At 40.0% G+C, this 25,925-nt stretch overlaps 1 protein-coding gene across 12 annotated transcripts in view; it reads right to left on the bottom strand.

Moving 5' to 3' along the window:
• YAP1 (Yes1 associated transcriptional regulator) overlaps positions 1-25,925 on the bottom strand; it is a 135,845-nt gene that overhangs the window by 58,211 nt on the left and 51,709 nt on the right. For all 12 annotated transcript variants that reach the window (XM_055547536.1, XM_055547538.1, XM_055547531.1 and 9 more), the window contains exon 3: positions 12,302-12,417. In XM_055547536.1, coding sequence (XP_055403511.1) covers positions 12,302-12,417 — 116 coding nt within the window. The remainder of the gene's footprint in view (positions 1-12,301; positions 12,418-25,925) is intronic.

Below are 25,925 nucleotides of genomic sequence, written 5' to 3' on the forward strand. Positions count from 1 at the left end.
AAAGGTCTGTCTAGTCAAAGTTATGGTTTTTCCAGTAGTCATGTATGGATGTGAGAGTTGGACCATAAAGAAAGCTGAGCGCTGAAGAACTGATGCTTTTGAACTGTGGTGTTGGAGAAGACTCTTGGAAGTCCCTTGGACGGCAAGGAGATCCAACCAGTCCATCCTAAAGGAAATCAGTCCTGAATATTCATTGGAAGGACTGATGCTAAAGCTGAAGCTCCAATACTTTGGTCACCTGATGCAAAGAACTGACTCATTGGGAAAGACCCTGATGCTGGGGAAGATTGAAGGTGGGAGGAGAAGGGGACAACAGAGGATGAGATGGTTGGATGGCATCACCAACTCAATGGACACGAGTTTGAGTAAGCTCCGGGAGTTGGTGATGGACAGGGAGGTCTGGTGTGCTACAGTCCAAAGAGTCAGACACGACTGAGCAACTGAAATGAACTGATATATTTTAAGGCTTAGATTGGAATTTCAACACTGTTACTTATTGTATTCTACTCACTACCGTAAACTGTGTCCCCGACCACTGTGCTCATGTCCCATTTTAGCAGATGCTTCAGTGAACTCCACTTATCTGCCTACATCCTGGCATGTCTTCCAGGAAGCTCTAAGTCTTAAAGAAGTACTTTGACTTTTTGGTTTTTATATCTCTTAGGGCTTAGCACTACCACCAAATACAACTGAAGTTTGTTGAGCTGATATGATTAAGAACTTACCTGTGAAAAGAATGATGGATTAATCTTGGTCAAGTCAGTCTCTCTATCCTCAGTTTGTGCTTTTATAGATCATAGACTTTTTTTTAATAAGTTGGTAACATTTTGCAGTGCTCTTATACTAAATGAGCTCTCATGTGAAATGGTGGAGTAATTCATATGTAATAGGTACTTAGGAAAGGTTTTTTTTGTTGTTGTTTTCTTACTGAAAATAGAAATAAAATAAGAATAGGAATAACAAAGTGGATCTTTAATAACATTTCTATGGTTTTACGTTCACCATTCTAGAGTCGTCTATCTGCGTAGCTCATGAACCAGCTGTCTGGCATCTCCTGGAAACTTGTTAGAAATACAGAATTTCAGGTCCTACACATGACCTACAGAATCAGAATCTGCATTAAAAAAATATATATATTCCCAGGAGATTCCTTTATACATTTACAAATTGAGAACCACTGATTTACAATACTATGAACTGTGGTGTTGTGCTCTTGAGAGTCCCTTGGACTTCAAGGACATCAAACCAGTCCATCCTAAAAGAAATCAGTCCTGAATATTCATTGGAAGGACTGATGCTGAAGCTCAAACTCCAACACTTTGGCCACCTGATGCAAAGAACTGACTCACTGGAAAAGACTCTGATGCTAGGAAAGGCTGAAGGCAGGAGGAGACAGGGACGACAGAGAACAGGAGGGTTGGCTGTCATCTCCGACTCGATGGACATGAGTTTGAGCAAGCTCCGCGAGTTGGTGATGGACAGGGAAGCCTGGAATGCTGCAGTCCAAAGCGGGTTGCAAAGAATTGGACACAACTGAGGGACTGAATTGAACTGATTTATAATTCAGAAAACTAATATGGCTTGCTTGGTTTTTTTCATGCATTATAAATGAAATTAAACTTAAGAGACAGCACACTTTAAAGAAAACTATGAAAGGTTTAAACTCAAGACAGATCTGGGTTCAAATTCTGAATTCAATATTTATAATTATTTATACTAGTAATTATATTAATATAAATAATATTTATAATTATTAGCCTTCTAACCTTGAGCAAATTCCTGATCTGCTTGATGCTCACTTTCCTCACAAAAATGGAGATAAGTACTTCTTCAACTAATTGCTAAAAGGATTTAAAGGAGAAAGTGCTTGACAGAGACCCAGGCTTATAAAAGATACTTTTAGAAAAAGTCATTCCAACCCTTTCTTGGAAGTTCTGCCATTTTGTGCTAACAATATACATACTTCAACAAAAATTGTATATAAGATCAAGATAAGCTTATGATAAAATAAACCTGGTCTCGAAATGACTGGATAATTAAAACAGGAAACCCATAGGTTTTCCCTTCTATAGGAGAAGAACCCTAGAAAGGAGTAATTTTTAAGTCTCCCAAATCTTTCAGGACCCAGCCTTCTTAACTGTCTTTAGCCTCGCTTCCTCACCGTTCTATCACAAGTCATATGGGGCTGGGGGTTTGAGGCTCAGTGATCTCTCACAAAATGCTTCCTTTACCTTCTCCCTTCTTCCGCAAACTTAAGTCCCACTCAACTACTAAAGGCAATGGCAACCCACTCCAGTACTCTTGCCTGGAGAATCCTAGGGACAGGGGAGCCTTGTGGGCTGCTGTCTATGGGGTCGCACAGAGTCGGACATGACTGAAGTGACTTAGCAGCAGCAGCACCAACTACTAAAATTTAGGTTTTGAGTTCAGTCACTTCTTACCACTTCCCTTCAAACACTCTGGTCCATTGTTTCCCCTGAATTATTGCAATTGCCCAGTAACTAATCTTCCTTCTTTTTAAAAACTTACTCAAGATCATGTCCCTGCTCTGTTCAAAACCTACAAACCCCTATATAATATGGCTTCCATGCTCCTTTTCACCGCTCTGTTCCAGCTGCAATGGCCTTCCTGCTGTTCTTCCAATGTGCCTCAGCCCCTCTGACCTGGCTGTTGCGATAGGCACGGAACATTCCCTTCCCCAGCTATCTGCATGGCTCTTCAGTTCATTTGGATCTTTGCTCAAAAATCACTGATTACAGAGGACTATCCTGGAGAAGCTATTTAAAAATGATCATCTCCCTCCATCCCCAGTCAATCCCTCTCTGATGCTTAACTATTTTTCCCTTTCCATTTTTAACTGATGACACTGTGTATTTGTTTCTGTTCTATATTCTTATAGAACATTTAGAGTCGTGCTCTGCACACGTTCAATATTCAGCATTTGTTGCGGGAGTGAGCCAACCTTAAAGATGTCTGCTCTGCCCTCTGCAGCTCTATCTACCTGTTCTCCCGGCTTTCTCGGCTCAGTGTTTGTCTCCCATAGCATTTACTGTTGCATGGGGAAAAATTATTTTACCTTGACTTCATAATCCAAGTGGCCATTACAATGTCTAGTATAGAGTAACAGATACTTGTTGAATGAGTAATTTAGAAAGGGAACAATTCAATTGTTTCAAGGTTGAATAAGAAGACTTTTAAATCCCTTAGTCTGTTACAGCCAGATGAACTTCCCACAGGAAAAGGCCAAGTGCCAGCTCAGAGAACTTTCCAACATGAAACTCTTCAGGCTTTCTTAAGTGTAACTTGAGTCTTAAGATTGTAACTTTATAGCTTTAGTATGTAAATTTATAAAAGATTAGCTTTCTACAAGCTTACTTAGACCTCAGAAATGTTCCAATAAAGTAATGACCGTTGGTAAAATTTTAACCTAAAGTTTTATCACCTCTTTACCTTTTTAACTCCAAAGAAAATTATTATTTTGAAAAACTCTACTGTTGCAAGATTTTTTTCATTTCACTGATGCTGGCTATATATGGTAGTCTATGGATATCATTTTAAAAGAATTAGCATCTTAATCTTTCACACAAATATTCCTCTTGTGAGTCATAAAATTATTACAGCAAAGAATAGCCAGGATTTAGAAATCAGTAGGAAAGGCAGAAGTAATACTGCAATGCTTATCAAAAGAAGACACGAAAACAGGCATTTATTTAGTTCTTAAATGTAAATAATTTAATCTTTTTTATCCTTTCTACTCCAAAGCTGAGCAAAGTCTCCAAAATTCTACAAATAATCACTGTGGAAAAGTTGAACATGGACACATGTATTTTAAAACACTACTTCCTAATAACTCATTTTACTAAGAGCTGGTAGCAAAGGTATGCATCAATTTTTTCCTGTATATTCTTTAACAATATCTTCATACTCTTCTAAGTTAGTCTGTTAAAGTAACCAAAATAAGCTTATATCCTTTTTTTCATTAGGCTCAGTATTTACAATAAATTCTTAGTAACTTTCAGAATTCAAGTGAACTTAACTTTCCCAAATGATTACTCAAGAGGCTTTTAATAACATTTTAAAAAATATTTGTTATTCATGCCCTAAGATCACATCAAGGGACCTCAGCAATCTTGAGCTTCTATATGTCTCCCCTTGCTTTCGAAGATAACCTCTAAAGTAAAGAAGACAGAAAAGAATTAACTTGTATGAAATAATGGGCATATAACTAAATATATGAATGCAGTTCAATCCCTGGGTCGAGAAGATCCCCTGGAGTAGGAAATGGCACCCTGCTCCAGTATTCTTGCCTGGAGAATTCAATGGACAGAGCAGCATAGCAGGCTACAGTCCGTGGGGTTGCAAAGAATCGAACAACATATATTGTACATGCCAATATGTTAAGTAATATATAAACACATGCCCTGATTCCAGAATAACTGAATTTAAAGTTCCACTGATACATTTGGTGTGGAGGGAGTCTGAAAGTCATTTCAGAAATGTAACTAAGTAAATTCAGAATAAAGCTAACACCTTGCTTCATTTGCCAAATGCTGCTGCCTTGCTCAGGTATTCTGAGCTTTAATATTATTTAGAAAATACTTTTCAGTTAAAAATCATGAATGGAATTAGTCAATATCAAGAGTGATTCCCACTGCAGAAGGAGTGAGAAGCTCTCACCACCAGAGTAACATACAGGCCATTAGCTGCCCTGACATGAGTGCCATGTTTCATCAGCAGCAATGTCATGAAACCATCAAGATTAAAAAGTGCCAACCCAGTCCAGTATTCTTGCCTGGAGAATCCCATGGACAGAGGAGCCTGGTGGGCTACAGTCCACGGGGTCGCAGAGTCAGACATGATTGAGCGACTAACACTAACTCGGAAGAACTAAATACTGAAGATATAATTGCAAGCTATTGTCATCTGCAACTCGTTTGGAGATTCTAATTGGATTATTTTTTCTATTTCACAAATAAATATTTTTACCATCATAATCCCTATATATTGTTTACTGATAACTTTAATTAACATGAAATGGACTGGTCCATATTTTTAAATTAAAAAAGTAGTTCTTGCTTCCATAGTATTAACCATTTTTTTAGGAACTTAATTAACAAATAAATCAAGACACTGAATAAAACAAACTGAGTCTCTTAAGGATTATATTCATTTGGAATTATTATGTTTTTTGCTTTTTACTCTTTTCTCTTTTCCTGTGGTCATCTTTCTTAATTTACCAAAATTAGCAGATGAGAAAAAAGCACTAATTTTGGTTTAAAAAAGATTATTTGGGATACACTGCCTCTGTCCTGTATTTCACTGCTTCGATGTTGGGCTTTATTATAGTTTTATTCCCATTTGGTATACTTTAGTATAGTCTTGTTCCCTATATTACAACTTCAGGTTGGCAGATTATTTCCACCTTACAATAACCAAAAACTTTAAAAATCAGGAAAAAGTCTGACCCATGAGAAGAAAACGATATTTACATTTAACACTCTTACAACTTCTATACCAAATGGGCAATCTATGTGACTCTAAAAGTCAGCAGATAACACATGAGTTGAATAAGAACTAATGATGTATATTTGGTGTTAAAAAGCTTGTAAACATAGCCCTAAAGATAGTGTGGTAAAAGATTATAACAAACTTATTTAAAATGAAGTTAACAGTAATTGGACTGCAAGGAGATGCAACCAGTCCATCCTAAAGGAGATCAGTCCTAGGTGTTCATTGGAAGGTCTGATGCTGAGGCTGAAACTCCAATACTTTGGCCACCTGATGAGAAGAGTCGACTCACTGGAAAAAACCCTGATGCTGGGAAAGATTGAAGGCGACAGGAGAAGAGGATGACAGAGGATGAGACAGTTGGATGGCATCACTGATGGTGGACTTGAGTCTGAGTAAGCCCCGGGAGTTGGTGATGGACAAGGAGGCCTGGCGTGCTGCAGTCCATGGGGCTGCAAACAGTCGGACATGACTGAGTGACTGAACTGAACTGAACAGTAATTACCAGGTAATGTAAACTGATTAAACTGTAAAATATCATATGAAATCACATTTACTTTATTATTCAGTATATTATATCAAGCACTGTATTTTGTTAATAATAATTTCTATGTATCCACTTTGTATAAAGATTGTATCATTTAATCTTCACCACAGCCCTACAAATTCAGTGTTATTATTTTTATTGTCACTCCATTTTCCAAGTGAAGAAATGAGGCACAAGTAAATATACTCCTTTATCCAAGATCTTATAGTCAATTAAGAGACAGAGCTGGGATTCAAACCTGTGACCACCTGACCCAGAGCCCTTGATCTCTAACCCTAACCCTTATTCTAAACTCCTCCTGAGTTCACTCCAAAGGTGAAAAGCAGAACTTAAACGCTTGCGAACTACAACACATGAAGTAGGAATCAGCAACTCCTAAACTCTGAGGTCAGCTTTGTACTTTTCATACATCCTTAGCTCTTCTGTGTTTTTTAAAGTTAAAAATCTCACTATCAACCTTTTACCTGTTATTGTTACATTTCACATCTGCTCTATGTCGTATTTTCCTTGGTAACAATCTTTTTCCCATCTGAAATTTGGTCCTCTGAGAGATTACACAAAGCAGAAGTAATACAACAGGCAAATATCAAGGCACCTCCAAACGACCCACTATGCCTGCTTCTCAATGTTTCCCCCACAGCAATGGAGGTGCTGAGCAAATTCCTTCAACATGCATCATCTTCCACGATCAAGACGGCATTTTCTCCACCCATCTTGACAGATTTCCTAGGAATTCCATGCAGGTTTTCATAACAGGGAAATCAGAAAGTGCTGTATTGGCAGATTCAGGCATTAGTCAAATAAATGCCAGACTTAAACCATGAAAATAATGAATTCCTTAAAATGTACCTGTAACAAGACATTTGATTTTATCAAATTGTTATCAAAGGTAGATTTTTAAAAAAGCAGACAACAGAGGGTTCACTGACATTGCATCATTTAAATCAAGGCTTATGCCATTTTTAATAATCCTAAATAGTCACCTGTCCTTTGGCACCAAGTTATTTCTGGATTATCACAGGATATATTTTCTTTATACTGCAGCTTTAAGATTCAGCAATCTTGTGAATCATTGGTGACAAGCTACTAATAAAAAGCTTCATATAAATGGAGCTCTCACACACTCTGTCTCACATACATACATGACTACTGGAAAAACCACAGCTTTGACTATGCAAACCTTTGTCACCTCTTTTTAATACGCTGTTTACATTTGTCATAGCTTTTCTTCTAAGGAGCATAAAAGGAGAGTTGGATCATAAAGAAGCCTGAGCACCAAAGAATTGATGCTTTTGAACTGTGCTGTTGGAGTAGACTCTTGAGAGTCCCTTGGACAACAAGGAGATCAAACCAGTCAATCCTAAAGGAAATCAGTCCTGAATATTCATTGGAAGGACTGATGCTGAAGTTGAAACTCCAATACTTTGGCCACCTGATGCAAAGAGCTGACTCACTGGAAAAGACCCTGATGATGGGAAAGACTGAGAGCAGGAAGAGAAGGGGACGACAGGATGAGATGTTTGAATGGCATCACCGACTCAATGGACATGAGTTTGAGCTAACTCTGGGAGCTGGTTATGGACACGGAGGCCTGGCGTGCTGCAGTGGGTCAGAGACAACTGAGCAACAACAATGTGCCATAAACATAATACATTTAATGTAACTTGTAAGGGGCAATCATCGATTTAATAGAATACGGTTTGTGTATACTTTTATATATGTATATATTATATATTTAATGTAAAGAAAAGTAGAATTATTTTACTTATTATTCAAATTTCCTCCTATTTTGTAATTTTCCTTTCCTCACATTTCAAATTCCTTTTTACTAAGTTCACTGTCTTGGTTAATTCAGTCATTTCAGTTCAGTTGCTCAGTCGTGTCCGATTCTTTGCGACCCCATGAACTGTAGTACACCAGGCTTCCCTGTCCATCACCAACTCCCAGAGTTCACTCAAACTCATGCCCATTGAGTCAGTGATGCCATCTAGCCATCTCATCCTCTGTCGTCCCCTTCTCCTTCTGCCCCCAATCCCTCCCAGCATCAGAGTCTTTTCCAATGAGTCAACTCTTCGCATGAGGTGCCCAAAAAATTGGAGTTTCAGCTTTAGCATCAGTCCTTCCAATGAACACCCAGGACCGATCTCCTTTAGAATGGACTGATTGGATCTCCTTGCAGTCCAAGGGACTCTCAAGAGTCTTCTCCAACACCACAGTTCAAAAGCATCAATTCTTCGGCGCTCAGCTTTCTTCACAGTCCAACTCTCACATCCATACATGACCACTGGAAAAACCACAGGCTTGACTAGACGGGCCTTTGTTGGCAAAATAATGTCTCTGCTTTTGAATAAGGTATCCAGGTTGGTCATAACTTTCCTTCCAAGGAGTAAGCGTCTTTTAATTTCATGGCTGCAATCACCATCTGCGGTGATTTGTGGAGCCCCCGAAAATAAAGTCTGACACTGTCTTGCTAATTAAATGGCCAGTTAAAAGAATATAAATTTCTTCATAGGATCAAATAAGTCTTGCCTCTAGAACCCTTTCCAGGTGTATCTTTAAGTGATTTCTCAGTGGCTCAGAGGTGAAGAATCTGCCTGCAATGCAGGAGACCTGGGTTTGATCCCTGGGTTGGGAAGATCCCCTGGAGAAGGGAAATGGCAACCCACTCCAGTATCCTTGCCTGGAAAAATCTCATGGACAGAGGAGCCTGGTGGGCTACGGTCGCAGAGAGTCAGACATGACTGAGCGACTAATACTAACAGAAATTTAGCCAATTATAAATCACATACCTCCAGTCTAGCAATAAAACTCATCATTTCAACCTCATATTGTGAAAAAGACACAAAATGCAAAAGTAAAGTCATCATTTCTGCTAAACCAAATTCCAGTGAAAGAAACTGGATTTCATAACATCTTAGAACTGGAGAAAATCTAAAAATATAGTTCCATTAAAACCTATGCAGAAACCTAGAGAGTCTAGAGAAAATATAGGAAAGTGATCTGATTAGAAATAATGAGAACAGAACACAAAGCTGGACTCAAATATTTGGATGAGGCGAGTTCTTTTTTATAAAAGATTAACAATAGGAAGTTCCAGTTAAAATAATTAATGACAAAAAATGTAAATCTAGCTGCATTTAGCTTGATTAACTCAGTAAAGGGTTTCAAAACAGCTGTGTATCCTCTTTTATACAAAGGCTTCAGATTAGCAGGTTCAGAGGGAATTGTCTTCAAGGTGAAAACTGTCTGCAGATACCTTGCTTAACTGGAAATAGGCTAGCAACTTTGTCAATACCCTGAAAATTTATTTAAATATCCTCACAATTCTTGCTCACAGGCGCCAGGCTTTGAAAACTTAAAAGAGTATTTTCCAAGCACAGAGGAGTATCACTTTTGCTGCTGTACTCTAGGAGAAATCCTTGACTGAGAGATAAGATCATTTTCTCTTAAAGCTATTTGAGAAATCATGCTCTGTACCTCAGTGGAGAATGCAGTCACCAAACACAGTAAGTTCGGTTCAGACGGAGAAGGGGAAGCCCCTGAGTTGAACCCTTATTAACATGACATTATGGCTGTAACTGTACATGAACATGAGGTTATCAAGATTACAGTTCCCATGGCATTCATTCCAAAGCATCGCAACAACACAAAGTCTTCTATTTTTAAATAGCCTCTCAAGGTTTCTCAAATGTGAAGTGAGCCTAATAACAGCACCTAATTTAATGACCATTATGGGGATTGTACAAATGACCTTAGCAGGAAGCCTGGCATGTAAACAGGGCTTCCTGTTATTATTTAACACCTTGGTGGCTCAGATGGTAAAGAATCCGCCTGCATGCAGGAGACCTGGGTTCGATCCCTGGGTTGGGAAGATCCCCCGGAGGAGGGCAAGGGAACCCACTCCAGTATTCTTGCCTGGAGAATCCCATGGACAGAGGAGCCTGGGGACTACTTGCAAAGAGTTGGACACGACCGAGCGACTAAGCAGAGAACAGCACACACCACACCACCACTTCAGCATGCCCAGGTCTCTGAGGGGTGGCTTTTCCCATTTCAGGTCCTGCCTTCAACTCTCCACATCTAAGCCTCTCTTCATACAACTCCCAGCCCCTCCCCACAAAAACACACCAACCCACTACAATTGTGCCTCCTGCCACTTTACTCAAACCATTCCTCCCTAAGTCACCTCTTTAATTAACACAGCAGCAAGCATGTCTAGTCATTTTTATGTAGTACAGAAAAACACATTTCATATTTTACAAAACACAGAGCTGAAATAAAAATATACACAAATATTCTAAAATCCATTAATACCAATTTGATACATACTTTTGGTTTTAAACATAAACTTGATTCCAATTATTTTCATTTCCTTAGACCATTACTGTTAGAAAATTTAATAGGAAAAACATAAACAAACCAATGTTCTAAAAGTATAATAGTCAATCTTACAGAAGCAAAATGCTTGATCTTCCAAGATAAAAGTTAAATTAATGAATTATTTTTTACTAATTTCCCAGGTATAGTTTTAGTTGGATGATGACAAAATGAAAAACGAGCATCATCATCTTTGAACTATAAATACAAAGCAGCTTATACAACTTTTATTTGGATATTTGATAATTAAAAAAATAGCTGTCAAGCAAAAATATTAGTCAATAAATACTTGCATAATATTTGGCCTTTGAAAAAAGTTTAACTTCAATGTCACATATAAAACATATTCTGAGGATAAGTAAAGGTGCTGACATTAAAATAAGCGCAGATAAAATGGAAACTTTATGACAAGAAAAGCTCAGTCACAAATCTTGCCTTGATTTTCATTTTCTTGAATTCTTTCAAGTGTTCAACACATCGAAGGCAAGAATAGTTATGGAACAGCAGAACGTTCTAACACACTGTCATCATCCCTAGGGGCAGAAGGACACTTTAAGTTTCATGAGCTTTCCCACAAGGAATTGTACCCCTCTCTCCACCTCTACCAGTCCCTTTCCAAAGGCTGCTGTTTAAGAAAATCTACAGTGCAGCTTCCAACAGCACGGTGCCCATCGGTCTGCTGGGTAGCGCCGTGAGGGGGAAGGCCATCACGGGCACTGCTGCTGCCGTCTGTGCCCCGACCCAGGACTTCAGCGAGGGGGGTAAAGCACGGGGGCAGGGGCGTGGTCAGAGGCCCAGCCCACAGGCTCCAAGCCCCGAACCCAGGCTTGGGGGGCATCTTCCCCGAGGAGGGGGCAGGGATGACTGCTAAGTCGCTTCAGCTGTGTCCGACTGACTCTTTGTGACCCCATGGACTATAGCCCACTAGGCTCCTCTGTCCATGAGGATTCTCCAGGCAAGAATACTGGAGTGGGTTTCTGTGCCCTCCTCCAGGGGATCTTCCCGGCCCAAGGACTGAACCTGTGTCTCTCAGTCTCCTGCGTTGGCAGGAGGTTCTTTACCCACTAATGCAAGAAGCCCTTTTCCTACCATGCACAAAGATGCATAATGGGTAGCTATGGTCTTGGGCCTATGTAACAAAGAAGAAAGAAGCCATCCAAAATCTAACTGACATAGGGAATAAGGAACTAAACCTTTACTTAGTACCCACTCCGTAGTAGAAGTGTAATATAAAAGCTTTATATGTATATTATTTCCTTTACTGTCTTCCTCTCTATAATAAGGGGCACTGTTACTCCCAATTACACAGATGAGAAAAACAGCAAATTTAAGTAAACTGCCAAATAGGAGACAGAAAAAAATGTACACTCAGGTTTATCTTCTATGAAAAAAGGTGGCAATGTGTTAAATAACATGTACCAGCCCTAAGAAAGGTGCTTTGGGGTTTTGTAAGTTACTCCCTTCCCGTTATTCTCAAAGTAGAACAAACATTCACGCTAAGAGGTGGCTTCCCATCCAAACCACAAAAGGAAGAGGGAAACTTCAACTCTAAGGTCTCACACACAAGAAAGCGGTAGAATAAAGCATGAGCATGTCAAAATTAACCAAACTAGGAATTTGAGACACTCACTTCAGAAATGAAACTTGGAAAACTCCTGGCTTTCAATCACCAAGTCCCATATGTATTCATGATTAAACAAGGGTTTGGTATAGTCGGCTATTTGAAATAAAGTAAATTTCTCTTATGAAAGAGGATAGAAAGTAACCATCAGCCATGTTGCAGTTCCCTTGAAAGAATAACTACTGTCTTCCACAGAAAGTTTCACCAAAGCACTACCTGGCGTGCCCTCAGGACAGCACCGCACTCACCCGAGGCCGAATTCATCACGTTCTGCTGCACCGGTGGGCTGGTCGGGGTGCTGACGTTCATCTGGGAGAGCATGGCCTTCCTGGGGTCCTGCCAGGTTGTTGTCTGATCTATGTGACTGAGACAAAAACATCCCCTGCGTTAGATAACACAGACGAGGCCCTACAAACAGCAGCCTCGCTTCTCAAAACAGGCTAGCTGTGTGAACTAGCAGGCAGGACTCTAAGTGAGCTCTGTGAAAGCAGTCTTACCACCGCACTGCCCTCACCCTTCCTCTGCAAACTTTCCTCATCCTTCTATCACTGAACTTTCTGTTCTGAGCTTTTAGAAGTGCAAAATCTGAAAGTTATGTCGGAAATTTTAAGCGAAGGGAAATCATTTTCACCTAGTAGACAATTATCTGCCATAATTTAAAGTTGAAATGTGATCTATAAATCATCTGTAACAGGAGTCATGTAAGTTAAACCCAAAATTGATTAGGGAAATCACCCACTTTTTTTCCTCCCAAAGCTATAAATGCCAATTAACCATATAATTTGAAGACCTAAAACCCTTTACACTGAACAAAGCACAAAAAGATTAAACATTCTTATTATATTACATACTTCAAAGCCAAAACAGAAATACAAGCTAAGTTTTGATTGTCTTCTATTGATTATTGAAGGACTTTTTCAGGTAAACATTTTCTATGTACTATTAACTTACTACAAAATGTCTAATACATATGCTATGGACATCTTCATCTAAAAAACTGGGGATTAAAAATAGCTAAAAATTACATGAATATGAAACTACAAGGCATCTTGCACAGTATTTGGTTTACAAGCATGCAAAAAAATACTAGTTTTCATCTTCCAGCAAAGTGCAATTATTTCAGTGAAAGAAAAAAAAATTTAAACCCATGAAACTACCTGAACTTTATCGTTCTCTTCTGTTTAATTTATAAAAGCCAGATAACATCTAATGAAAGGCACTAATTAAATATTGCTACATATGATGTAACTGTACTGCAGCTATTGAAAATACTTTAGAATAATATTTAATAGCATAGAAAATATTAATAATACAGATTATAGCACAGCATACAGATTATTAGTTTCTATGCTATTAAATATTATTCTAAAATATTTTCAATATATAGTACATCATATGTAACAATATTTAACTAGTCCCTTTCATTAGATGTTATCTTTCAATTTTTGGGCTTCCCTGATAGCTCAGATAGATCTGATAGAGTACCTGACGAACTATGGAATGAGGTTTGTGACATTGTACAGGAGACAGGGATCAAGACCATCCCCATGGAAAAGAAATGCAAAAAAGCAAAATGGCTGTCTGGGGAGGCCTTACAAATAGCTGTGAAAAGAAGCGAAAAGCAAAGGAGAAAAGGAAAGATATAAACATCTGAATGCAGAGTTCCAAAGAATAGCAAGACGAGATAAGAAAGCCTTTCTCAGTGATCAATGCAAAGAAATAGAGGAAAACAACAGAATGGGAAAGACTAGAGAGCTCAAGAAAATCAGAGATACCAAAGGAACATTTCATGCAAAGATGGGCTCGATAAAGGACAGAAATGCTATGGACCTAACAGAAGCTGAAGATATTAAGAAGAGATGGCAAGAATACACAGAAGAACTGTACAAAAAAGATCTTCATGACCCAGATAATCATGATGGTGTGATCACTCATCTAGAGCCATACATCCTGGAATGTGAAGTCAAGTGGGCCTTAGAAAGCATCACTATGAACAAAGCTAGTGGAGGTGATGGAATTCCAGTGGAGCTATTCCAAATCCTGAAAGATGATGCTGTGAAAGTGCTGCACTCAATATGCCAGCAAATTTGGAAAACTCAGCAGTGGCCACAGGACTGGAAAAGGTCAGTTTTCATTCCAATCCCAAAGAAAGGCAATGCCAAAGAATGTTCAAACTACCGCACAATTGCACTCATCTCACACACTAGTAAAATAATGCTCAAAATTCTCCAAGCCAGGCTTCAGCAATATGTGAACCATGAACTTCCTGATGTTCAAGCTGGTTTTAGAAAAGGCAGAGGAACCAGAGATCAAATTTCCAACATCCACTGGATCATGGAAAAAGCAAGAGAGTTCCAGAAAAACATCTATTTCTGCTTTATTGACAATGCCAAAGCCTTTGACTGTGTGGATCACAATAAACTGTGGAAAATTCTGAAAGAGATGGGAATACCAGACCACCTGATCTGCCTCTTGAGAAATCTGTATGAAGGTCAGGAAGCAAGTTAGAACTGGACATGGAACAACAGAATGGTTCCAAATAGGAAAAGGAGTTCGCCAAGGCTGTATATTGTCACCCTGTTTATTTAACTTCTATGCAGAGTACATCATGAGAAACGCTGGACTGGAAGAAACACAAGCTGGAATCAAGACTGCCGGGAGATATATCAATAACCTTAGATATGCAGATGACACCACCCTTATGGCAGAAAGTGAAGAGGAACTCAAAAGCCTCTTGATGAAAGTGAAAGTGGAGAGTGAAAAAGTTGGCTTAAAGCTCAACATTCAGAAAACGAAGATCACGGCATCCGGTCCCACCACTTCATGGGAAATAGATGGGGAAACAGTGGAAACAGTGTTAGACTTTATTTTTCTGGGCTCCAAAATCACTACAGATGGTGACTGCAGCCATGAAATTAAAAGACGCTTACTCTTTGGAAGGAAAGTTATGACCAACCTAGATAGCATATTCAAAAGCAGAGACATTACTTTGCCAACAAAGGTTCGCCTAGTCAAGGCTATGGTTTTTCCTGTGGTCATGTATGGATGTGAGAGTTGGACTGTGAAGAAGGCTGAGCGTGGAAGAATTGATGCTTTTGAACTGTGGTGTTGGAAAAGACTCTTGAGAGTCCCTTGGACTGCAAGGAGATCCAACCAGTCCATTCTGAAGGAGATCAGCCCTGGGATTTCTTTGGAAGGAATGATGCTAAAGCTGAAACTCCAGTACTTTGGCCACCTCATGTGAAGAGTTGACTCATTGGAAAAGACTCTGATGCTGGGAGGGATTGGGGGCAGGAGGAGAAGGGGAAGACAGAGGATGAGATGACTGGATGGCATCACTGACTCGATGAGTCTCAGTGAACTCCAGGAGTTGGTGATGGACAGGGAGGCCTGACGTGCTGTGATCCATGGGGTCGCAAAGAGTCGGGACACGACTGAGCGACTGATCTGATCTGATCTGATAGCTCAGCTGGTGAAGAACCCGCCTGCAGTTCAGGAGACCCCGGTTCAATTCCTGGGTGAGGAAGATCTGCTAGAGAAGGGATAAGCTACCGTTCTAGTACTCTGCCCTGGAGAATTCCAAGGCAGAGTATATATAGTTCATAGGGTTGCAAACAGTCAGATATAACTGAGTGACTTTCAATCACTCATAGCTTTTTAAAGTAGAGTGTAAAACAGTATGTACAGCATGGAGCTAATTGTTTAAACCTGTGTGCTGAAAGCACATGGGAAGGATACACATCAAAAGGTTTCTTTTTAATGAATTTTTACTGGCGTATATCTGCTTTATAATATTGTATTAGTTTCTTCCATAGAGCAAAGTGAATCAGCTATACATTCCAACATTAGAATGTTTTAACAGTGTTTCTCTCTAGATAGCAAAATTACAGAACTTTGCTTAATAATAGGAAAAGCTAAAGACAGTCATGAACTCACTATCTTTGAAAACGGTGTGGAAGGGCATTAGAAATAAGGGTTATTTCTTTAAAAACTCAAAATCATTTTTTCTATGGCTGTTTAAATTTCAAATCTGATTTCTCTCTTCTTGAATCATCCCCATGATACTCATGTAAATGGTAAGGAAATGACATCCTGTGATTAATTTTCTTGAAACCCGAATGCTCTCGTCAATAATGTCATTTCATCAATAACACAGGGATCTAGGCTCTGACTAGTTCTGTGCTGTGATCAGTTGCTCAGTCCTGTCCGAATCTTTGTGACCCCACAGACTGAAGCCCGCCAGGCTCCTCTGTCCATGGGATTCTCCGGCCAAGAACACTGGGGTGGCTTGCCATGTGCTCAGGCTAGAACAGACCTTAAATATTATCTCCTGGAGATGGGACAATCCTTATTCCTAGGGAAGGAGAAAGAAGAGGAAAACAGAGGGGGTACAAATGCGAAAAATTTGTACACTTGGGAATAACAATGAAACCTGACAACTGAATGCTCTTACAGAGCAACTAACAATGCTGAGAGAAAACATTTAACTGAGTCCACAGTCTCTCAAATACTGCCTGAGCAGCACTTCTTCCCCAGTCGCAGGCGGTCTTCGGCAGTTGCACTAGCGTTGCTCAGGTCCAGACAGCACACGTAAAACCTGCTCAAGTCTGGATATGTAAACACCTCGCTCCAAGAGACCACCTTCCTGGCAAGCCCAGCAACGGCTCTTTTTCCATCCTTCACAAACCACCATAAAATGTTTTCTAGATAGTCTCGTGCTTATAAAGCAGTACACATGACAATTAATACAGTCATACTGAAGGAGAGAAACGTGAAACCTGGAAGACAACCAAAAGGTAGGGAAAGGCTGTTTCTCACTGCCTGTTATAATGTTAAGAAACCAGGAAAAGTGGCCAGCGATTCATTATTACTACCTCTTAAATTTTAATGAAATCGTGTGCCACCTGTCTACTCCTTGTCTGCAGTACTTCTGAAAATCTGTTACATTTGTGAGGGGTGAAAGAGAAGAGGATGGCAGGTTCAGGATTTTAACTGCTGAAGGTTTTCTAATATCTAACAGCTGGTTTCTCTGAAAACTAACCAATGACATAAATCACATTAATCCTTCATAACTAGATTGAAGTCCACCTGAGGGTTTAGGAAGACCCTATTCTGATGACTAATGGAACAACAAATCTTCCCAGATAGAGGAGGCAATCCATAAATCTGTCCCTACGGTTTTCATCTCCTTTAAACAAATTAGGCTTTTAAATATAATGCAGAGAATGTATAGCTTCACTGCTCTTAAGAGTGACTATTTTGCTGAAATGCTACTAAGTGTACAAATGCTAAAATTTCTTCTCCTAAAAAGGTTTCTGTTGAACCTCAGTAAGCTAGTTGAGAGAGGTACAGAGCTATCCTGTTACTTCAGCAAAGGTTTCACTTACTCAAAAAAAGATCTACTTTTCTTTAAGGAATAAATATGCCATCATCTAAATTGTCCCAAACATAAAAGTATTAAGTGCCCGAAGAACTATGGACAGAGGTTCGTGACACTGTACAGGAGGCAGTGATTAAAACCATGCCCAAGAAAAAGAAATGCAAAAAGGCAAACTAGCTGTCTGAGGAGGCCTTACAAATAGCTGGGAAAAGAAGAGAAGTGACAGGCAAAGGAGAAAAGGAAAGATATACCCACTTGAATGCAGAGTTCCAAATAGCAAGGAGAGATAAGAAAGCCTTCCTCAGAGATCAATGCAAGGAAATAAAGGAAAACAATAGAATGGGAAAGACTAGAGATCTCTTCAAGAAAATTAGAGGTATCAAGGGAACATTTCATGCAAAGATGGGCTCAATAAAGGACAGAAATGGTATGGACCTAACAGAAGCAGAAGATATTAAGAAGAGGTGGCAAGAATACACAGAAGAACTATACAAAAAAGATTTTCGATCCAGATAATCACGATGGTGTGATCACTCACCTAAAGCCAGACATCTTGCAGCATGAAGTCAAGTGGGCCTTAGGAAGCATCAGTATGAACAAAGCTAGTGGAGGTGATGGAATTCCAGCTGAGCCATTTCAAATCCTAAAAGACGATGCTGTTAAGGTGCTACATTCAATATTTCAGCAAATTTGGAAAACTCAGTAGTGGCCACAAAACTGGAAAATGTCAGTTTTCATTCCAATCCCAAAGAAGGGCAATGCCAAAGAATGTTCAAACTACTGCAAAACTGCACTCATTTCATGATAGCAAAGTAATGGTCAAAATTCTCCAAGTCAGGCTTCAACAGTACATGAACCAAGAACTTCCAGATGCTCAAGCTGGATTTAGAAAAGACAGAGGAACCAGAGATCAAATTGTCAACATCCACTGGATCATAGAAAAAGCAAGAGAATTCCAGAAAAACATCTGCTTCATTGACTACGCTAAAGCCTTTGACTGTGTGGATCACAATAAACTGTGGAAAATTTTTTTAAGAGATGAAAATACCAGACCACTTTACCTGCTTCCTGAGAAATCTGTATGCAGGTAAAGAACCAACAGTTAGACCCGGACATGGAACAATGGACTGGTTCAAAACTGGGAAAGGAGTATGTCAAGGATATATATTGTCATTCTGTTTATTTAACTTATATGCAGAGTACATCATGTGAAATGCCAGACTGGATGAAGCACACACTCGAATCAAGACTTCCAGGAAAAATATCAATAACTTCTGATTTGCAAATGACACCACCCTTATGGCAGAAAGCGAAGAGGAACTAGAGAACCTCTTGATGAAAGTGAAAGAGGAGAGTGAAAAGCTGGCTTAAAACTGCTTTAAACTCAATATTCAAAAAACTAAGATCAGGGCATCCAGTCCTATCACTTAATGGCAAACAGATGGGGTAACAATGGAAACAGTGACAGACTTTATTTTCTTGGGTTCCAAAATCACTGCAGATGGTGACTGCAGCCACAAAAATAAAAGACACTTGTTTCTTGGAAGAAAAGCTACAACAAACCTAGACAGTGTATTAAAAAGCAGACACGTTACCTTGCCAACAAAGGTCCATCTAGTCAAAGTTATGGTTTTTCCAATAGTCATGTATGGATGTGCGAGTTGGACCATAAAGAAGACTGAATGCTGAAGAATTGATGCTTCTGAACTGTGGTGTTGGAGAAGACTCTTGAGTCCCTTGGACTGCAAGGAGATCCAACCAGTCAACCCTAAAAGAAATCAATCCTGAATATTCATTGGAAGGACTGATGCTAAAGCTGAAGCTCCAATATTTTGGCCATCTGATGCGAAGAGCCGATTCATTAGAAAAGACCCTGATGATGGGAAAGATTGAAGGCAGGAGGAGAAAGAGATGACAGAGGATGAGATGGTTGGATGTCATTGCTGACTTGATGGACATGAGTTTGAGTGAACTCCAGGAGACGGTGAAGGACAGGGAGGCCTGGGCTGCAGTCCACAGGTTGCAAAGAGACAGGACTGAGAAACTGAACAACAACGATAGCAAACTGTCCCAACTATAAAAGCATGTAACCATTTAGATATCAAAAGGAATATGAAACAAGATTAACTTTAGAATTTTTGTCTTCACTTATTCTATAAGGATAATGAATATTGTTTTATCCTAAAGTCAATTTGTAGCAGTACATCTAAAAATATCTAGTTTCCTTTTTACCACAAGAATAAGAATCTTTATAAAAACATTTCATAAAACAAAGAAGTATTTTTTGTTAAGAAATTTTGCCAGGCCTACTCCTCCACCAGATTATCTGCACGGGACTTTCCTTCATCTCCTCTGGTCTTTGCTCAAATGGCTTATCCCCAGTGAGGATTTCTGTAGTCATGGCATTTAAAATCCACTCTATTTAAACTCTACTCCTTCTTCGCTTTATTTTTGATTATCTTTTATCGTTATCTGACACATAATATACTTATTGTATTCATCTATTTTCTCCAATAAGCTCCAGAGGAAAAGGCACTTTTACTTATTTTGTTAACTACCGTATCTTTAATGATTTAGTAGAGTGCTTGATAAATATTTGTCAATGAATTAATGAAAAGTTTTTCCTTTCTGACCTAAGGACATCAAACCATCTCCCAAAGTCCTTGCAGCCTTAAGGACTAACCTTATCAACACCCATCTTCTTTTCCAAAAATGCAATCACAGGCAAACACTACAGACCCACTAGAAACAGCAATAAGGAGATTACTGGTGACACTGGCAAGAGCAGCTTCAGGGGCGTGATGAGGGTCGAGTCAATAGGAGGGAAGGAAAACCACCAATGAATGGGTATGGAATTTTGTTTTTTCAGGAGGAAGAAACTCAAGCATTTAAATGTGATTGAAAACAGAGCAGCTGAAGATGTGCTCAGGGAGCAGTTGAAGAGTTCCAGCCACCCATCAGAGCACGAGAAGGGCAGGTGTAGACATGGCGTCCACTGCACCAGGAGGTGGGGGAGAAGGGGCGAGGCAGGGGCAAATGAGTTCACGGTTGGTCAGCTCATCACATTCCAGTGTGATGGCTTCTATTCACTCTCTTATTGAAAGATCTATCATTATGAGGATTAACGAGGGTGTACCTCCACTATGCAAATAGAAAACTGAGGGACTGAGGACTTCCTTGGAGCTCTAGTGGTTAAGAATCTGCCTGGCAATGCAGGGGACACGGGTTCAATCCCTGACTGGGGAACTAGGATCCCGCATGCCCCACCCAACTGCAACCCGTGCAAACTGGAGCCTGTACACAACAATGGGAGCCTGTGCACGCCACTGAAGGTCCGAGCCTGACTCAGGAGGTCCAGAGGGCAGCAAGCAAGACCTGACCCAGCCAAGTCAGTCAACAAACGCTAAAACAAGACCTGAGGCACGCGCACGACGCTGCACAGCCAGTCCACAGCAGGACCGCGTGGTGTCCAGGAATTCTGAAAGCAGTTTCTGTACCGGAAATACACACGAAAAGGACAATACTTAAAAATATAAATCTTTGCAATATACACTGAAAAACAAATATACTACATAAATGCTGAAGAGGGAATATAATGGCATGGTATTGAAGACTTAATAAAAGATGACAAAATATTAAGAAACACAATCTCTATTCCTACTGGAATATAAACTTACTGATAAAGTGCGCCTGGGAGAGTGCCTGGTATACAGTAGGGCTCAGTGAACATGCAAACGGCATAAATATTAAAGCAGTGTGCGCTATTTAAGAATGTAGGTACGTAAGAGTTCACATAAATACTCATCTGAGAAAAGGGTTGAAAAGAATTTTCGCTTAAACTGAAGATTCTAAAAATTGCCAAATTATAAATAACAGAACCAAAATATACAAACCAAGGAGACAAAATTAAGAAAAACCCATAAAACAATATTTTCAGAGTTAAATGTATGGGTAGTTATATATAACATAGAAAATATTTTTAAATTTAGTTCATCTTGTTCCTAAGAATAGTCTAGCTGCTACACCTACTGTGAAAGTGAAAGTCACTCAGTCGTGTCTGGCTCTTTGTGACCCCATGGACTGGAATATAGTCCATGGAATTCTCCAGGACAGAATACTGGAGTGAGTAGCCTTTGCCTTCTCCAGGGGATCTTCCCAACCCAGGGCTCGAACCCAGGTCTCCCACATTGCAGGTGGATTCTTTACCAGCTGAGCCACAAGGGATGCCCAAGAATACTGGAGTGGGTAGCCTATCCCTTCTCCAGTGGATCTTCCTGACCCAGGAATCAAACCCAGGTCTTCTACACTGCAGGCAGATTCTTTACCAGCTGAGCCACACAGGAAGCTTGTGTAGCCTATTCCTTTTCTAGAGGATCTTCCCAACCCAGGAATCGAACCAGGGTGGCCTGCATTGCAGGCGGATTCTTCACCATTTGAGCTACCAGGGAATCCCTACTATAGGAAAATTATGTGTGACATTCTCTAGCCCCTTCAAGGTATGTAAATAAATTAGCTTTTGCTATTATTCTGGAAAAGGAAAGGTGACTGAATTTATGACCAAGATATGACCTTACTCTAGAGCAGTTATAGCTGGGAAACAGTGACCCTCTCAAAAGTTTAGACTGCTGAAACATAAGCAGCTGTACTTTTTGACCAAGGTCCGATCTCTCCTCTGTATACAGAGCCACTCTCCTATTGGCTTCTGTCTTTTACTTTATATTGCAGAATTTGGCCTTATGTATTGGATGACTTAGTAGAATGCATGTAGACCACAAAACGGGCAGAAATCCAAAGTGAATTATTAGTACCATTGACTTTTTGCATAATCCCACAAAAGTTAATTGAGGCTACAGTATGCAGAAATATTTGAAGAGCTTTATATCCTCCTGTGAGATGTAAACCTTATGAAGCTGAAGCGTGGGCAAGGAACGTAAGGAATTCTGACCTTATAAAGAAGAACATTACCATCACGTCTTCAAATTCGAAGCAGGAAAACTGTAATAACCTGAAATGCTGCCGGAAGCTACAGTGGGGAGACCCAAAGATCCCATCTCCCCAGGATGGTGTTCAACAGCAAAGATGATACTGGGCCACTGTTCTATGAGTCTCTCACAAAGGCTGAACAAGATAATCATTTCCTAGTGTATTAAGATTAAGTGATATGCCCAAGGACAGCCGACTAGTATGCAGTAGAAATGGGATTTAAACTCAGGAATGAATTGATACAAAAATCTGTACTCTTTGAACTATTATTAGAATTTTCTTCTGCTGTGCGAGTATTATCAGTGTTGTTTAGATTTCTTAAAACTAACCTCTACATCACCAACCTTCCCTCCTCCAAGCCCTGTAATAATTAAGTACAAGGAGACAAAAACCTCTGCAACAACACCCAGTAGACCAAACACCCAACCACACAAAGCCAGGGTTAAAATAAATGTTTTTTAGCTTCTAGCTCAGTGTTCTTTTCACTTGAGCGTACTGATCACTAAATAGGAAAAGATTTTCTAAAATGATAATCTGACACTCGACAGAATAAAATCTTTTCAGGGAATGTAATTGAAGAGAATCAGAATTCTTTTAATAGTTGATGAACTGAAAATCAGGAAGCATGTAAGACTATCCCAGAGGACTTCCCTGGTGATCTGGTGGTTAAGATTCTGCCTTCCAATGCAGGGAGTGCGGGTTTGATCCCTGGCCTGGGAACTAAGATCCCACGGTCCACGGGGCAATTAAGCCACAACTACTGAGCCCATGCACCACAACTAGAAAGTCCACACGCTCCAACGAAGACCCAGGGCAGCCCCAGAAAAAAGACTAGTCCAGGACAAGCAGATGAGCTCTGCAGTCGGAACCAAAGTCGTCTTTTATAAAATGCAGTCATTAGAGAGGTTAGTGATCGGTTAACTGATAGCACTGGTAAAGAGATAAAGTGGTTATGGAGTACTATGCCTCCAGTTCTAATCTTTTAATCTGGTGGTTTGTAGCTCTGAAGTGACACTGGTTTTTCTCTCTCTTACTTTGTTTCCTACTTTGGAAACAAGATTCTTGGCACTGGTATAAATTAAGTTACAGGTATGATAACCTGCAAGTCGCTTCCCTATCTAGACATTGTCCTCTAACATAGGGTCTAATCTCCTGAGAAAGTACTTCTTTCTCAGGTTTTAAAGACTTCTGCTAAATCATTCTGTAAAATCTACTGAAAGTAATTGTCCCTATTATTTACTTCAACAGATACTGTCACAATGGCACATAAACAACTGTTTTAAGAAAACAGTGAACCAATTTTGGAAGTGGTTCATGGAGAGATGGCTTAGACAGCATGTGTTACTTTATAAAAATCCCCTTTGCAAATCAAGTGTTATCAACTTTATATAATCAAGAGCCATATAAGCTTCTTCATCTTTGACTACACAGAATATAATCAGTCTAATTTAAGAATGACCATCTGGTGATGCCCACGAATGAATACAGTTGTATCCTGTGAGTGTTTGCTAGGATCAACATATTCTCCTGATAGCTAATAGCACAAAACTATTAGCCTTTTCCCCACTTTGTTTTGTACTCCAAGGTCAAACTTGCCTGTTACACCAGGACTCTCTTGACTTCCTACTTTTGCATCAGTCCCTTATGATGAAAAGGACATCTTTTTTTGGTATTCGTTCTAGAAGGTCTTTTAGATCTTCTTTGGCATTAGTGGTTGGGGCACAGACTTGGATTACTGGGATGTTGAGCGTTTGCCTTGGAAACGAACTGAGATCATTCTATCATTATTGAGATTACACCCAAGTACTGCATTTCGGACTCTTCGTTGGCTCTGAGGGCTACTCCATTTCATCTAAGGGATTCTTGCCCACGGTAGTGGACATAATGCTCATTTGAATTAAATTCACCCATCCTGGTCCATTTTAGTTCACTGATTCCTAAGATGTCGAAGTTCACTCTTGCCATCTCCTTGACCACGTAAAATTTACCTTGATTCATGGATCTAACATTCCAGGTTCCTATGCAATATTGTTCTTTGCAGGGTCAGACTTCCTCAGAATCTACTAAAAGTAACTGTCCCTATTATTTACTTCAACAGATACTGTCACAATGGCACATAAACCACCCCCACCAGACACATCACCATTGAATGTTGTTTCTGCTTTGGCCCGGCCTCGTCATTTTCTCTGGAGCTATTTCTCCCCTCTTTCCCGGTACCATATTGAACAGCTACCAACCTGGAGGGCTCATCTTCTGCTATCGTATCTTGTTGCTTTTCATATTGTTCATGGGGTTCTTGAAGCAAGAATACTGAAGTGGTTTGCCATTCCCTTCTCCAGTGGACCACGTTTTGTCAGAACTCTTGACCATGACCCAGCTGTCCTGGGAGGCCCAGAGTGGCAGGGCTCATAGTTTCACTGAGCTACACAAGGCTGCAGTCCATGTGGTCGCTGTGGTTAGCTCTGTGCAAGCTTCCTGATGGGAGGAGCTGGCTGTGGGGAATACATCCACTTCTGCTTTACTGACTATGTTAAAGCCTTTGACTGTGTGGATCCCAAATTTGTGGAAAGTTCATACAGAGATGGGAATACCAGACAACCTTACCTATCTCCTAAGAAACCTGTGTGCAGGTCAAGAAGCAATAGTTAGAACCGGACATGGAACAAAGGACTGGTTTAAAACTGGGAAAGAGGTAGGTCAAGGCTGTATATTCTCACCTTGTTTATTTAACTTATATGCAGAGTACATCATGTGAAATGCTAGGCTGGATGAATCACAAGATGGAACCAAGATTGTAATATCAACAGCCTCAGATATTCATGAAGGTAAAAAAAAAGAATGAAAAAGCTGGCTTAAAACTCAACATCCAAAAAATGAAGATCATGGTATCCAGTCCCATCCCTTCCTGGCAAATAGATGAGGAAACAGTGGAAACAGTGACAGATTTTATTTCCTTGGGCTCCAAATCACTGCAGACGGTGACTGCAGCCTTGAAATTAAAAGATGCTTACTCCTTGGAAGAAAAGCTAAGACAAACCTAAACAGCGTATCATAAAGCATAAACATCATTTTGCTAGCAAAGTGCTATATCATTATATCACATAGTCAAAGCTACGGTTTTTCCAATAGTCATGAAGAGATGTGAGAACTGGACTATAAAGAAGTCAGAGCGCCGAAGAACTTGATGCTTTCAAACTGTGGTGCTGGAGAAGACTCTTGAGAATTCCTGGAACAGCAAGGAGATCAAACCAGTTAATCCTAAAGGAAATCAACTCTGAATATTCACTGGAAGGATTGATGCTGAAACTCTAATACTTTGGCCACTTGATGCAAAGAACTGACTCACTGGAAAAGACCCTGATGCTGGCAAAGATTGAAGGCGGGAGGAGATGGGGACGACAGGATGAGATGGTTGGACGGCATCATTGACTCAACAGACATGAGTCTGAGCAAACTTTGGAAGATACTGAAGGACAGGGAGGCCTGGCGTGCTGCAGTCCATGGGGTCG

Source organism: Bubalus kerabau, chromosome 15 (assembly GCF_029407905.1).
Source record: "Bubalus kerabau isolate K-KA32 ecotype Philippines breed swamp buffalo chromosome 15, PCC_UOA_SB_1v2, whole genome shotgun sequence".
Taxonomy (NCBI): domain Eukaryota; kingdom Metazoa; phylum Chordata; class Mammalia; order Artiodactyla; family Bovidae; genus Bubalus; species Bubalus kerabau.